General features: G+C 39.4%; 2 protein-coding genes and 1 long non-coding RNA gene across 6 annotated transcripts in view; 1 reads left to right on the plus strand and 2 right to left on the minus strand.

Moving 5' to 3' along the window:
- Positions 1 to 3,702, minus strand: LOC148892883 (N-acetylneuraminate-9-phosphate synthase-like). Its single transcript, XM_089007089.1, has 6 exons — positions 3,485 to 3,702; positions 2,922 to 3,137; positions 2,751 to 2,850; positions 1,582 to 1,736; positions 1,248 to 1,514; positions 1 to 387 (listed from the first exon to the last, which is right to left on the minus strand). The coding sequence occupies exons 1-6, from the start codon at positions 3,614 to 3,616 to the stop codon at positions 196 to 198; spliced, it is 1,062 nt and encodes a 353-aa protein (XP_088863215.1). The 5' UTR covers positions 3,617 to 3,702; the 3' UTR covers positions 1 to 195.
- Positions 3,093 to 16,821, plus strand: part of LOC148892884 (uncharacterized) — a 23,737-nt gene continuing 10,008 nt past the window's right edge. For 2 of the 3 annotated variants that reach the window (XR_016116327.1, XR_016116325.1), the window contains exons 1-3: positions 3,103 to 3,212; positions 15,524 to 15,561; positions 16,208 to 16,535. This is a non-coding gene — a long non-coding RNA (uncharacterized LOC148892884). Of the gene's footprint in view, positions 3,213 to 15,523; positions 15,562 to 16,207; positions 16,536 to 16,821 lie in introns of all 3 variants that reach the window. The other variant, XR_016116326.1, reaches the window with a different exon arrangement.
- clta (clathrin, light chain A) overlaps positions 11,365 to 16,821 on the minus strand; it is an 11,530-nt gene continuing 6,073 nt past the window's right edge. The window contains exons 6-7 of one of the 2 annotated variants that reach the window (XM_089007090.1): positions 15,480 to 15,515; positions 11,365 to 12,232 (exon numbers count right to left, since the gene is read on the minus strand). In XM_089007090.1, the coding sequence (XP_088863216.1) occupies positions 12,061 to 12,232; positions 15,480 to 15,515 (208 nt within the window). In that variant the 3' untranslated portion in view covers positions 11,365 to 12,060. The remainder of the gene's footprint in view (positions 12,233 to 15,479; positions 15,516 to 16,821) is intronic. The other variant, XM_089007091.1, reaches the window with a different exon arrangement.

Here is a 16,821-nt window from a genome sequence, read left to right on the forward strand (position 1 = left end):
TGTATTTTTTTTTAAATAGTCATTTAATACATAAAGATGAGCAAAGCAACAATTGACGTTGGATACAATGTTTTGTTGATACAAAATTGTACATTTCATTCACAATTTGTGACATTCGATGCTAACTTCTGGGCAAAAGAATATGCAGTAACAACTGTGGGTAATCCCAAATTAACCAAAATAATCAAAGAATAGCTAAAGGCCGTTCACCACTTGTTGTGTGATGGTCTCATCTTCACCGACATCCTCATTCAGAGTCTTACCAACCAGACGGAAGATGTCTTCAGCGTTGATCCCAACGGGTTCAGCCACCTTCACTGCCAACATGTTCAAGGTGAGCACAGTTCCTTTGGGGATTTTCAACTTGGCCACCACAGACTTCCCCAGCTGAGGAAAAGGAGCAGTTTATAATACAGATCTTATCACGGCTCTTTGGATAATGTCGTCCTATCGAATAAACTCACCAATGCAAAACAATTCATGAATAAACTGTAATGGGAGAAATGTCCTGGACCCACTTTGAAAAAAAAAATGGGGGGAAATGGCACTTGAATCTGCTGCACTGCCACCGCCCATTTAACTAGATAGTGAATAGCTAGCCAGCCAGATAGCTAGATAGCCAGCCAGAGCTAATAGATAGCAAATGATAATAATACTATTAATAATAATACATTTAATTTTCAAGTGCCTTTCAAACCTCTCAAAGTCACTTTACAGTCACAGGATAGATTTTTTTGACTGCAATCTAATCTAATTGTGATCCAGGGTGGTCCGACCTAATAAAAAAAAAAAAATAGAATCCCGGTATCTGTTGGCTATCAATTGGCTAGCTAGATAGCTGTCTATCTATTTGAGTTACTTCTGGGTTGAGTGAACGCTGCCGCGTGTGGCTGCCGCTGCTCACCCGCAGAAAAACATCCTGTGACTGTAAAGTGAGCTTGAGAGTTTTGAAAGACGCTTATGAATGAAATGTATTATTATTATTATTATTATTATTATTATTACTTTGCTGCTGTGAAATGTAAATTTCTCCACTGCGAGACTAATAAAGGAAAATTCAATCAAATTATTATTATGATTATTATTATTATTACAATCCAAAACATCCCGATTCAAATGGTGCTCTCACAACAGCTCTCTCTGTTACCGACGGAGTCTTGTTCTTCTTGTGTAAAGCGCTTTAAAAACTTTGGTTGCAGTTGGCACTACGTGACATGAATAATTGTATATGAGTAGGACAATCTCACCTTCTTATGAAACGACTCCTCGCAGGGCAACCTCTTTTTCAGACCGCATCCCATTGCAAGATGCACCAGTCGGATGGAACGAACCAGCTCGGCCAGCTCGGAAGGTGCCAGGGATGCTGCGTGGTCACTTCCCCTCCAAGTCTTGTCCAGTGTGACGTGGCGCTCTATGACCTTTGCCCCAAGAGCAACGGCCGCCACTGAAATACTGATTCCGGACTCGTGGCCAGAATAGCCAATAGGAATATCGGGGAATTCCTTCTGGTATTCCTGGTTGATGACAAGATGTTTTTAAGGTATGAATTGCTTTGAACATTTCAACGTTTTTTTCATTTACTGTGATCACTCTGAGGTTGACATTCTCGGGGTCAAGAGGGTAGGCACTGGTACACTGCAGGAAGACAAATTTTTCGTTGAGCTTCTTCACTGTCTTGTACACCTGACGCATTGTCTCTATGGACTGCATCCCACTGGAAATCACCATGGGACGTCCTAGCACGCACACATGTAACATAAACACAAAAGAGAAGCTTAATGACCAATAAGAATTATGAAGAAGAATTAGTTATTTCGTTTTTTTTTGTTTGTTTTTTTTTTTTACTTCAAGATGGCTGCCTTTACAGTAGCCCCTGTTTGTTTTTCTACCTATTCCTTTCCTATCCTCCTACTTTCATGGTTTTGCTGGTGTAAAATGTAAATTTCTCCACTGCGAGACTAATAAAGGCAAATCCAATCCAATCCAACCCAAAAATGGATTGTTCAACATTGTAATTTCATTATTAGGCCATGATTTAAGGAGTTGGGCTTTGAGTGGGTCGTACTGGGTGGGCTTAATCCACCCATACGTCAATTTGTGGCTCCATTTTGTGGGGATATTGGTGAAGTAACTGCTTTATGTAACAAAATATTTGTCCTGTACTCAAACATCATAGAGTACATGGGGAAAGTCGTTAAGATTGCACAACTCCACGTTTTCATGTTGCTGTTTTGTTTATTATTATGCTTTGCGGTCACTATTATTGAATTGTATTGTATTGTCTTTATATATACACACACGCTCACTTTAGTGGCGCGAGTTTGCGTTACTTCCGGGTTGAGTGAATGCTGATGCGAATGACTGCCGCTGCTCACCCGCAGAGATAAAAAGTTCTTATCCCGTGACTGTAAAATGTCCTTGAGAGTTTTGAAAGGCGCTTAGAAATACATAATGTAACAATTATGATGCCACATTTATCGAAACAATCATGGAACTGCATAAAAGGAATATCACAGCACACAACTGCACCATGTGCATCACAATGTCATTATTACACACACATACACATACATACACACACATACATATATATATATATATATATATATATATATATATATATATATATATATATATATATATATATTGTATGTATGGAGTTTGTATCTGTAATGTGTAGTTGCTTAGAATTTTGAAATCCAAATCATCCAACCAATAATCATACATATAATACATTTAATTTCTATCACCTTTCTTAGCAGTCATTTCCAGATAAGGAAAGTTGTTGGCGTCCATGGAGGCCACTTTGAAGAAAGGGACATTAATCTCATGGAGAAACTCTATCGCCATCTAAAAAGTGAAATAGGTAAGGTGAAACTTTAGTTGCGTGGGTTCAAATCATAGCATTTGGAAAGGCACACCTCATCCATCCCCGAGGCAGTGAAGAAGATCCCAACTTCTTTCGCGTACTTCTGCAGCTCCCTGTACTGCTCATGGCTGAACTCCAGGTGGCGTTTGTGCTCACCATAGGTTTCCCCCCAGGAGTTTTTGGTTTTATAAGGGCGCTCCAAAGCACGTTTGTTAAACTTGTATTGCAGCTCACTTTTCTGGAACTTTGCACAGTCCGCGCCACAGTCCTGTCGAAGGATAACAACATTCGGAATAGATGAGGAACACGCACACACACTTGTACGACATTGACATCCAGAAACGTAAGTTCATTTGCTTCAATAATTATTTTATTTTAATATGACAATAATTTAAAATTCTATCTCTCACTTTCTCTCTCTCGTTTACACTTTATAAGGTGTAGTATTCACGGATATTAAATTACAGAATATATTGTACACGCATACATAAATACACCCATATTTATACACACACATAAACAAAACACATAATTTTACTTCTAATAAATAGTGAACAGTACCTGGTAAAATAATAACAAAATAAAATAAAACACGGCAAATGCCTTACTTGTTACCTTTGCCATTTTGATCATTTTCTTGGCTATTTCAAAGTCTCCCTGATGATTTTGTCCAATTTCAGCAATAACAAAACATGGACAATCCTCTCCAATTGTCCTACCGGGACACAGCTCAAAAGTTGAAGGCATTTTTCTGGCAGATGAGACAATTTTAAGAGAATTTAAGCTTGAGGCTATGAAGGGGTCATGAATGGGAGACGTTCCAGTAAGGAAAAGGACGCAGATGCGTCATAAATGCGTATTTAAACCAACAATGGGCGTAGTCAAGTTTACAAAGATGGGGGTGGTTACTTTCGGACACGTACAAGGAACATACAGGGAAATCAATCTTGCGTTATGATTTTATTATAATATATTAGCACATTCGTTGTAATCATCTCTTTTTTTTTTACAAAGTGAAACGAGAGTGAAGAGATCGCCATTTTACAAATTATGGACACAACTTGTCCGGAGACGTCGGTTGTCCTTTAAGACCCACAGAATGGATGGCGTTCCTCGCGTCCTCTTTCTTGCATTCTTCATGTCAAGGGAGCAATTGTATATTTTGATGAGAATATAACATTTGATTTATTTGCTTAGGTTTCGACCGTCATGGACTCAAGCACAATCTCTCGATTCACAGACATCACCACCTGCTCCGAACCATTCCTCCACCTCATGATCATCTCATTGGCTTCTGGTTTCCTTTTTCACAGTCAACCCCTCATGGCGCACTCCTTTGTTGATGGGTCGCCCAGGCCGATCGGTCGTTAGAAACCTGCTGACCACTCCCACGCCCTTCATGTCAACTTTGTATTTTCCTCCAAGCCCCTCTCATTGTGCCATCTACCTGTCCTAGGTTTTCATACACCTTTCCTGTAATTTCCAGACAAATTTTCAACTCAAAATTTTCAGATTCTGACAGGTGTCAAAGTCAAGGCCCGGGGGCCAAATCCGGCCCATGACATTATTTATTTTCGGCCCGTGAAAGCAAATCAAACTTGTGAAATTCCATTGTGCTTGCTAAAATCCTAACAAAAATGTCATATTTTTGGATGTAAACCACAATAACAGACATTATTCTTGACTTCAGATTTGAAAACTAGTTATTCATTAATTTGTTGTGAGCTCTATATGTAATATTTGAAGGGATTTAAACAGTCTAATGGGTTCCCCAAATTTATAACGGCCCTCGAGAGGAAACCATAACTACAATGTGGCCCGCGGCAAAAAGTGACTTTGACACCCCTGCGATAAGCTAACCGTAACCCTAACCCTAAGAGGAGGAATGGAAATTTGCTGAAGATGGGAACCGGTTTGACGGGGCCTTTATAATTGGCTTCAGGCTATCTAGCTGGTCGGAGTGTTGTGGAGGCGGCGTCATTTGCATTGGCAATAATCTGTGTGGACAGATAAATGGAGAACTAGTAGCGACTGGTCCAACTCTGCTTTTCTACCAAATTCCCTAAACATGTATGGTAGGTTAATGGAACACTTTAAAGGGCAACCGACACCACTTCTTGGTTTCTAACTGACATCAGAAAAACGTTTTATAGCATCTAAAATACCCAAAACACGCAGTATGATATTTTTAGTCAAGTGCAAAATACCAATAAAAATGACTTCAAGTGTCCAAAATCTGCAACAAATTGAGCTGCAAATTGTGGATTTTCAGAAAGTCCCGCCCCCAGTTCGTGACGTCACGCCAAGACATCACGCATTGCTGGAGAATCAAAACAATGGCTTCAGATTCGGAGAATATGCTTTCTTGTTACACATCCAGTTATGAATATGATTCAAATAGTTCTGAAGAGGAAAGCATACATGTTTGCAATCGATTAAATAATTTATTTGTGCCGTTTTGAGGCAACATTGGGAGGAAATCTCACACGCAAAAAAGGCACAAAATGGCGACCTCCTGTGGCCACCTTCGTTTCCACAGGCTGATAAATTCCTTATATGGCGCTTGGACGACCTCTTCTGGCGGCTTTTGGGTGCAACACAAGGTCTCCAGACCAAACAAGTACAGCATAATACATTGACGTGATGGAAGGACCGCGACAATGCGTCTTTTTTACGGTCAGGGGCGGTCCTTTAGCGACGTCATGTACGGACTCGTCACCAACTCAAAAACAAGACTTCCGGAATATTCAGCGCGTGTCTTAACACGTAAAATATAGCTATATGCGGTGGAATCTTTGTAATATAGAAGTCATTTGAAGCCATTTTACAAATTATGGACACAACTTGTCCGGAGACGTCGCTTGTCCTTTAATGGTAGATGGAATTTCACTTATAGAACATTTTAATACCGCTGGTACTCAAACGTCTTCACTATGTTTCGACAATTTACCGACTGATGATGCAGCGTCAACTGGGCCACTGAGGCTTTAATATCTTTCTCATGGATACTTTGACTTACTGGAGGATTTACTGTATTATTGTTTCAAATGTGGGAGCAGGTGCAGGGCTGACAAAGACAACAAAGGGAGAGACGTCGATGACATTGCTTGTTATCGGATCATGAGAGAATGATTAACAGAGAGTGGAATCTGGTGCATCAACATAAATTCACTTGCCCTTGTTTGTAAGGAAACCAGCTCTTGGATATACAGCATCTCACAAAAGTGACTCCACCTTTCTCATTCTGTTAATGTTTTATTTCTATGTGAGAGAACACTGAAACAATCCCACTTGACTCAAGGCAAAGCGGCATCGTTTAAATAATGTATTTCATACACAATATGGTTTACATTGGATTGGATTGGATTGGATATGCCTTTATTAGTCTCACAGTGGAGAAATTTACATTTCACAGCAGCAAAGTGATGAAAGGAATTCAAAATTATTTGAAAACTAAAATACATTTATGAACAAAGTTTTGACATGGAAAAAATGTCTCCTTAAAATTATTACAAATGTATAGAGCTAGATAATATTTGCATTTTTAAACTGACTGTATTTTCCAAACAACTGTTTTACTTTTTTTTTCCGAGGGAGTGTACTGTATTACTATTTTCAGGACACAATTTATCTTTTAACAACAAAGGAATAATAATAATAATAATAATAATAATAATTTTATCTTCAAGCGCTTTTCAAAGCTCTCAAGGACACTTTACAGTCACAGACAAGCATAGAAAAAAAACAGATACAATAATAAATAAAATTATAAATACAAACAAGAGATAAAGCTATGAAAATGCAATGTTAAATAGTTTTGAGATGGGATTTGAAGGTGGGAAGAGAATCAATGTTACGAATGTTGGGAGGAAGTGAGTTCCAGAGTTTGGGGGCAGAGCGGCTGAAAGCTCTGTCCCCCATCGTGCTGAGATGGGCATGAGGCACACAGAAGTGGAGGGAGAAAGAGATAAGAAAATTAATTCATCAAAAACGTGTTGCTGGCGATTTAGCTACGCACATGTGTGTAGTATGTAGCCATACCACCTGTGAGTGCGCCACAAGTTGGTCTTATTCATGCAGATCCAATCAAACCAGCAAAGTTTTTTTTTCTTCATAAAACTGTAACAAACGTCTTTTGTTCTGTACTCCTTTGAGAAGGAAATCATGAGCATCATGTCCCCACAAATAATTCAAAAGATAAAGATGAATTTTACATGGCAGCATTTTTTTTTTGTCCTTTCAACTTAATTGGTGTGTTCTGTTTACATACTCATATCATTATTAGCCCATTTAAAAAAATATATAACAAATATACATATAAAATATATAACGAAAAGATATCTGTCTTGACATGCTTGGGATCATTTCTGACAAAGTGAGACAACAGAAGTTTGCAAGCAATCAATCAGCCGCAGCAGATTTGCCCTCATCACAAAATTAAATCCCTGTGACTTTTTTTTCTGTTGAAACATCAGACACACTCTTCAAAACAACATTTTTTAATAATAATAATAATACATTTCATTTATAAGCACCTTTCAAAACTCTCAAGGCCAATTTTCAGTCACAGGAGTTGTTTTTCTGAGGGTGAGCAGCGGCCAGAGTTCACTCAACCCGGAAGGAAATACGATAGAAAGCTAGCTAGCTAATAGATAGCCACCTAGACAACTAGCTATATAACTAAGAGGCAGCAAGCCGGCCAGTTAGTTAATAGATACCAAATAGATAGCTAATAGACAATAGATAGCCAGCTAGACAACTAGCTATATAACTAAGAGGCAGCCAGATAGCTAGCTAACCGGTCAGTTAGCTAATAGATAGCAAATAGATGTCCAATACATAGCCAGCTAGACAACTAGCTATATAACTAATAGATAGCCATCCAGATAGATAGCGAGCCGACCCGTTAGCTCATAGATAGCAAATAGATAGCTAACAGATATTCAATAGACAGCTAGAAAACTAGCTATATAACTAATAGATAGCCAGCCAGATGGATAGCTAGCCGACCAGTTAGCTAATAGATAGCTAATAGATATTCAATAGATAGACAGCTAGAAAACTAGCTATATAACTAATAGATAGCCATCCAGATAGATAGCTAGCCGACCCGTTAGCTCATAGATAGCAAATAGATAGCTAATAGATATTCAATAGATAGACAGCTAGAAAACTAGCTATATAACTAATAGATAGCCAGCCAGATGGATAGTTAGCCGGCCAGTTCGCTAATAGATAGAAAATAGATAGCTTAGATAGCTTATCAAAAGAAAAAAAAACGATTTATGTTGCATTTATCTAAAACAAATTCAAAATTCAGGTCAGTACTTTGTACCCCTTGAATCTATAGATAAAACACCGTCACTGTCTAATCTGTTATCATCCACGACAATACATGTCAATAGACAGTGAATATAAAAAAATAAAAATAGAAATCAGATAAGAGTTCATTTTTGTTCCGCTTTTGGGGGTGGGGGAAACATTGTTTTAAGAAAGGAAGTCAAAATAAATGATAAGATTGATAAGATAGTTAATTTTACTACTTCCCCGTTCCTTCTATCTCATGTGCAAAAAGTGTCCACTCCATATTGAGTGTTTATTATTATTGAAAGTGTTTACCGTTTTGAAATAAGTAGGAAGTAACCGCTAAACACTTTAAGACAAAAATTAGTGCATCCAAAAGATAGGCTGCCAAATGACAAACAAAGTAACGTAGTTCATTCAATACATTGTAAGAATGAAAACTGTAAAGAGCAGTACATTGGGGAGACAAAAAACTAATTCTCAAAAAAAGACTATCAACATCGCAGGGATAATACTAGTGGGCCTCAATCGGCAGTACATTTGCACCTAAAAGCTAGCAACCACTCATTTGACGACAATGAGGTTAAAATCTTAGCGAAAGAACATAGATGGTTTGAAAGGGGAGTAAATAAAGCGATTTTCATAAAACAACTAAATCCTTCATTCAACCGGTTTGGTGGGGTGAGGTTCAATTTGGACCGTTCGTACAACAGCCTGCTTAGGTAACATAGGATTAGTAATGCTGATGAGGTGATACCAGAGCAAATAGGGCAATCAGGCCAGTCGTTAGTCAGGACAATAGGAACAATCAGTGGAGCCGCAGGGAGTAGTCCGTCCTCTGCTCCTCACCAACCTGAGAGCAGGGACCTATCATAGCAGAGTCCGGCACCGCCATGTCTGGACAGTAGGGATATATATATATATATATATATATATAGGGCCTAAACGACCAGTAAGACTTTAGTTTGCTGATGAAGTTTCTTGGATAAGAAGCGAAACGTCCGGATGAAAAAACCTTCGATGGACCACTCCTGTACGACTGAGAGCTTACACAGACGTATTGCCGATATTTGTAGCTGGTTGGATGAGGATATTCCAATTGATCATAATTCGTAGTATGTATTCAATAGTCATTGTCTGATCATGCATGCAAACAGGTTATTCTGAATATTACAGAAACCAGAATTTGGACCTCAACCCAGAATACCGGCGGGCGGCATGTAAACATCGTCATTGATAGTTCCGAGAAGCAGAAGATAAAAGACCAAAAGGTTTTCAATAAAAAAGTGACAAAATTCAATCTTATCATCTAACAGACAGAAAGAGTTAAGCCGTCTCCATAAATGTTGTTGACCTCAGTTAATGAGCACATCCATTCTTGTCAAACTTTAACTATGAGTCAAAGACGATGAACGACTCCAGCTTGCTTGTGTGGAGAAGTGATGAGCAGCTCTCCGTGTACCATAACTGAGGAATATGTGACATTGTTGCAAGCATCCACCTGTTATCGAAACCGCGTTGTGCTCAAGAGGATTTGCATGGATGAAAAAGGTTTCTTCAGCCGTCATCTGTACTTCTTTGAAGGTGTCGGACGTTTTGCTTCTCATCCAAGAAGCTTCATCAGCGAACTAAAGTCTTGCTGGTAGTTTCACTCCTATATATATATCCCTACTGTCCAGACGTGGTGGTGCCGAACTCTCTGATTGGTCCCTGCTCTCAGTTTGGGGGGAGCAGAGGACTACTCCGACGTCTGAACAGTAGGGATATATATAGGGGCGAAAATACCAGCAAGACTTTAGTTCTCTGACGAAGCATCTTGGATAAGAAGCGAAACGTCCGACACCTTCAAAGAGATGACGGCTGAAGAAACCTTTTCATCGATAAGCTTAAGTGGTAATGAACTAAGAAGTCTATTGTAAGAATGATCTAAATTAAACCTCACCCCACCATGGCGATTTAGTGAAGGGCTTTGCTCTTTTATTTAAAAAAAACTTTCTTCTTTTCCCTTTCAAACCAACTATTTTCTTTCGCTAAGATTTTAACCTCATTGTCGTCAAATGAGTGTTTGCTGGCTTTTAGGTGCATACGTACTGCAGATTTGCATGGTTGCTTTTGCCTCTCTTTGGCGTCGACGGGCAGTCGTCAATCGCAATGTAGCAATCAGACCCAGATCTCCTGGTCTTGGAGATAACTGTATTCATCTTGTAACATTCTTACCTGTCAAACAGGATCTTAATCAAACCATCATTGTTGCGTGACAGCATTTCACATTGCCAACTTACTTCGTCAACGTTATTTTGGTCTCTGGGTCAGAATTCCTTGGGGAAGGACAGACTGTTTTATTGTTTTTATTGGTGCAGTTTAGAGAGTTCTTCTGGGTGAATATGAGTTCTATTACAGTGAGTGAGAGGTAAAATGTTCCTTTTGGCCAATATGGCACCTCAAAATATATCAGTCATCTCATTACCTGCTATCATGTGTATGTATTAAACGTAGACAGTTGGAAAAAAAGGCATCCGTTATTCAAAATGGCTGACATTTTGAGAGAGAAGGGATTGTCACTCACTTATTTCTCCTGAGAGCAGAGTTGTCAAACTGGTTTTTGTCGCGGGCCATTTTCAAGTTACGTCCACCATCCCTCAGAGGGCCGTTATGATAGTGAACCACAAAAAAAAATGGTAAAACGTCTCATCACATTATTATTCCCATACAACAAATTAATAGATTTTAAAGGACAACCGACATCACTTTTTTGTTTCCTAACTGACATCAGAAAAACGTTTTATAGCATCTAAAATACCCAAAACAAAAACACAACTTGTCCTGAGACATCGTTTGTCCTTTAAGGCTTCAATTTAACACAACATGCATGTTTTTTTTTTTTTTTTTTGCGGGAGAAAATTAGAGTACATTCTTGTACAAAATTCACAGAGGCATGTGGGAATGTACAAATAGCACAGCCGGAGGTAGCTGTGCAAGCCAGAACACTACTTGCTTCAGGCATTTAACAAACCAAAAAGAAGCAAGATGAACAACTTGACACTTTAACAGAATAACCTGACGTGCCAGCTATACAGGTTTTGTCTTTCAACAACTTTTTAACAAGATTGCTTCTTCTCACAAAGCTAATTAAGTAGGAGGAAACGTCAACATCTCACACGCGAGGAAAATAAATAAACACATGACAATGGTTTGGATTGACTGTTTACTGACTTTGAAACGAGTGGGCAATGGACATGCGTGGTCAAACATTTGACTGATACTTAGCTCTCTTTAAAACCACAACGGTTTTATATTCTGTATATATATTGCCTTCTGTATATGTACATAGGTGCACATTGAGTATGTGTATACACACACACACACACACACACACACACACACTGAGCTATCAACATGTTTGAATTATAATGGACTATTCCCGACAGAGTAGGCGCTTTCCACAAGGAGATGCATAGATTGAACACAATACGCCACTACACTGACACTTCAAAACACACTTACTGGATTCTTGTTTTTTTTTCTCTGGTCCTCAAACAGAAAATAGAGTTTTATGAATGATTAACTCACATATAAAGAAATTACGCTATCAATGAACTCTTACAAGAGGCTACAGCATGGTTTGATGAGGCCAGTATCATCTGCTGGCTTTGTGGACCCAAGAAAACGTGTATGGGGTCGGAGAGAACATATTTATAGAAAAAAAAAAAAACAACTGTGTCGTGGTGTTTTTGATCACAGGCTAGCCGCTTCCATGAGAGAGAGAAAACGAGCTGTGAATGTGGTAAATAGGTATAGAGAGAAGGAGAATATGTCACTTTTTCTTCTGAGTACAGGTGAGGGTCATCACCCATTTTGCATTGATAGCGAGCGATGTAGCAGGCGTCCTAGCGGACAAGAGGAGACTGCTTCAGGGAGATGAGGACTGAGCGCATGCGGGACACGTCTTTGGCCTGCTTGCTGGACTTTGGGTTGAAATCGCAAAGGCGAGCAACCCGTTCCCATTCCGTGCCAGGGTTGTTCTCGTCCATGTCGGAAATCATGGCCTCCTCGGCCGCCCTGTACCCGACAGGGAGGAGAGAGTGGGGAAGGGGGGGGGGGGGGGGGGGGGGGGCGGAAACTTGTCAAAGGCGGTAGAGGTGGTGTACATACAAACAACATAAAATTAAATGGCTCGGAGTTATTCCTCTGCTGAAACCGAGGGAGCCCAAATCCTAATGGGGGGATGTGGCTATTCATTTTACGGACATATTAAAGGACAACCGACGTCTCCGGACAAGTTGTGTCCATAATTTTTAAAATGTCTTCAAATGACTTCTACTGAACATATTTTAATAAGATTCCACCTCATATGGCTATATTTTACGTTTTAAGACTCGCGCTGAATATTCAGGAAGTCTTGTTTTTGAGTTGGTGACGAGTCCGTACGTGACGTCACTAAAGGGACGCCCCTGACCGAAAAAAAGACACATTGTAGCGGCCCTTCCATCACGTCAATGTATTTTGCTGTAATGTTTGGTCTGGGGACCTCATGTTGCACCCAAATGCCACCAGAAGAGGGCCTCCAAACTCCATATAAGGAATTTATCAGCCACAGGAGGTCGCTATTTTGTGCCTCTTTTTCGGTGAGACATTTCCCCTCAATGTTGCCTCAAAATGACAAGGAATAACTTCTTTAATCGATTGCAAAAATGTATGCTTTCCTCTTCAGAACTATTTGAATCATATTCATAACTGGATGTGTAACAAGAAAGCATATTCTCCGAATCTGAAGCCATTGTTTTGATTCTCCAGCAATGCAAGACGTCTTGGCGTGACGTCACGAACTGGGGGCGGGACTTTCTGAAAATGCCCAATTCGCAGCTCAATTTTTTTGCAGATTTTGGACACTTTATAAAGTCATATTTATTGATGTTTTGCATTTGAAAAAAATATCATACTGCGTGTTTTGGGTATTTTAGATGCTATAAAACGTTTTTCTGATGTCAGTTAAGAAACAAAAAAAGTGACGTCGGTTGTCCTTTAAATGCAGTTCTGTTTTTAACTTAACAACCAGGATGGGGCAATTCAACATAGGGAGAGTCAATGTTTGTTGTTGGGCGGAGCAAGTACGTTTACATGCAGTTCAGTTTCTTTGTCTTTCTTTGCGTGTCAGCAAAAGTATGGACCCAACCTCTTTAAGTAAAAACAAACCTAACACATTGTTTTGATTGGAATTGGCGTGAAGGGCATCGGAATGTGTTATGTTCTTTGTTTGCGATCAGGTATTTCCGCGCTCGGGGTGGTGGGGGGGGATATGCCTCCATGTGTTCTTATGCAAATACCACATCATTACTCTAAAAACAAAACTATTTCTGTGGCAGCTTTTGACAAATCATTGCAACATGACAACGCAATCTTATCAATCTCGGACAGGAATGACAATATATATAGTTGTTGACACGCTATCGTTCATGTCAGGTACGGTGAATTAAAATGATAGAACAATAAAACATTGGATGTCACGCATACTAGCATATTTGGCGTTTTCGTGTTTATTATGTTTGTCAAAGTCATTATAAGTGCCTTGTACGCTAGGTCCGAGAGGACAGTAATTTCATCTGTGCTGGATGTCGTGCATATTAGCATATTTGGCGTTTGTGTTTATTATGTTTGTCAAAGTCATAAGTGCCTTGCATGCTAGGTCAGAGAGGACAGTAATTTCATCTGTGCTGGATATCATGCATATTAGCATATTTGGCGTTTTCGTGTTTATTATGTTTGTCAGCGTCATAAGTGCCTTGTACGCTAGGTCCAAGAGGACAGTAATTTAATCTGTGCTGGATGTCATGCATATTAGCATATTTGGCGTTTTCGTGTTTATTATGTTTGTCAGCGTCATAAGTGCCTTGTACGCTAGGTCCAAGAGGACAGTAATTTAATCTGTGCTGGATGTCATGCATATTAGCATATTTGGCGTTTTCGTGTTTATTATGTTTGTCAGCGTCATAAGTGCCTTGTACGCTAGGTCCAAGAGGACAGTAATTTAATCTGTGCTGGATGTCATGCATATTAGCATATTTGGCGTTTTCGTGTTTATTATGTTTGTCAGCGTCATAAGTGCCTTGTACGCTAGGTCCAAGAGGACAGTAATTTAATCTGTGCTGGATGTCATGCATATTAGCATATTTGGCGTTTTCGTGTTTATTATGTTTGTCAGCGTCATAAGTGCCTTGTACGCTAGGTCCAAGAGGACAGTAATTTAATCTGTGCTGGATGTCATGCATATTAGCATATTTGGCGTTTTCGTGTTTATTATGTTTGTCAGCGTCATAAGTGCCTTGTACGCTAGGTCCAAGAGGACAGTAATTTAATCTGTGCTGGATGTCATGCATATTAGCATATTTGGCGTTTTCGTGTTTATTATGTTTGTCAGCGTCATAAGTGCCTTGTACGCTAGGTCCAAGAGGACAGTAATTTAATCTGTGCTGGATGTCATGCATATTAGCGTATTTGGCGTTTTCGTGTTTATTATGTTTGTCAGCGTCATAAGTGCCTTGTACGCTAGGTCCAAGAGGACAGTAATTTAATCTGTGCTGGGTGTCATGCATATTAGCATATTTGACAATAAAGCTGACTTTGACATTGTAATACTGTAGTGACTTGGCATTTCCGGGTCTATTTATTTGTGGCTTCCTTCGAAACGGCAACTGAGGCAAAGTATCTGTGCAGCGTGTTTCATATCGTTGCTAATTGCTGGAGTAAATTAAGTAACTTGAAATGGCATTCTCACAGCTATTTGTCATTTGTTTTCATTGGTTTTCACGTGCACCTCAAATCCAATTTCAGTCTGGTCCAAGGCCTTCGTTGACTGTGTTGTCATGTAAACGCACCAGGCGGTAATTGTTTCAGCAGAGGCTACTCGAGGGAAGACATAACAATTTGAATGTACCCCAATATACTCCCTTAAAATGACAGTGCAGTTACCTGCATTTCTAACACAAAGTATTGCCTTAAAAAAAAACAAGTAAATAGGGCAACCTGTACGTCCATCCAATCTGTGGCTGCATGCTACTGTCCTAGTTCTAAAAACTGCCCTCAATAACTATCAATGACTAAAACAAAACAACTTCTAGCCACAACACAAATGACAAAACGGAGAGATGAAGAGCAAATCAAACGTCACCATCACAGAGAACATGAGGCACATAAAAATAATAATAATACAACTAAACTGGGCTTCGACTGTATACAGAGTTAAGACACAATATCCCACCACAAAAGCAAGATGAACTTAAATGGACATTTGGCTGTTTTGTTACTTAACTGATCAAGGCGGTAGCAAGGATGGTTAATGTGTGTGCTTTAAAGGGTGCAGAGGAACAGAAAGGAGGAAGAAAGTTTCACAGGTCAGAATTGAGAATAGATAAAAAAAGAGGCAAGGGGGGGGGGGGTTAAAATGAAAGACAACCTAAATTTGCAGATGTGTTAAACCAGGGGTGTCAAAGTCATTTTTTTTTTTTTGCCGCGGGCCACATTGAAGTTATGGTTTCCTCTCGAGGGCCGTTATGAATCTGGGGAAGCCATTAGAATGTTTGATCCCCTCCACATATTACATATACAGCGCACAACATATGAATGGATAACTAGTTTTCAAATCTGAAGTCAAGAATAATGACTGTTATTGTGGTTTACATCCAATTGGATTGTATTGAAATGAAATGGAAATTTCACCACTGCGAGACTAATAAAGGCAAATCCAACCAAATCCAATCCAAAAATATTACATTTTGGTTCGGATTTTAGCAAGCATCATGGAATTTCACGTTTGATTAGCTTTCGCAGGCCGAAAAAAAATATATGGTGGGCCGGATTTGGCCCCCGGGGCCTTAACTTTGACACCTGTGTTTTAAACAGACATGCAAAAGGGGACTTATTTAATTCACGTCTGTCTTTGACTTCTTTCCAGCCATTCTAAAGTTGCAGCATGATCAGTGGGACACCTTCACTTTGCATACCGGAAAGCTCATGCTTGTCATTTGTTTGCTCCAATAGGAAGGACAAGGTTGTCTTCATGATCAAGGGGACACAATTAAAAAGGCTGGTCAAAGCAAGACACTAAAAAGAGCACAGCTACTTAAAGCAAAATAGGTGGGTGCTTGATCAATTTGCTACTAGATCCAATCACAGACAGGAAATTCTGTGCACTTACCCCATACACTGCATTGAGGTATGCGAAATAATTCCAGTAGATTTACACACAGAATTTTTTTTAAAATACAAACTATATTGTGACTATATTGTTATTAAAAAAATTCTTGTCAATTTCCAGAAAAAAATGACTGCCCATTAAATGGCGCTCAGTGCTAGAATGGTTAAAAAGGTAAGGATGCACACCCCGACACAGTCTCATCAGATAGTAAAAGCAAAGGCTGCACAAGCCTAAAGACTGGCTGGCATGTCTTGTTTGAAGCAGTTGTGAATATGTTTAGGAACGCTCCTAATATTCTTGGAATGTACAATTAACATATTTCCACACGGGGCCGCCTATTAAAGCGTAGAAATATCACAAATGACAGTTAGACCAAAAAAAATGAAGCTGTGTCGCTCTCGCTTCATTGTAAACGAATTGTAAAATCATTGTACAGTGATACCTCGGTTTCCAAACC

The sequence above is a fragment of the Hippocampus bargibanti genome, linkage group LG10 (genome assembly GCF_051943395.1).
Source record: "Hippocampus bargibanti isolate YZ-2025 linkage group LG10, ASM5194339v1, whole genome shotgun sequence".
NCBI lineage: Eukaryota > Metazoa > Chordata > Actinopteri > Syngnathiformes > Syngnathidae > Hippocampus > Hippocampus bargibanti.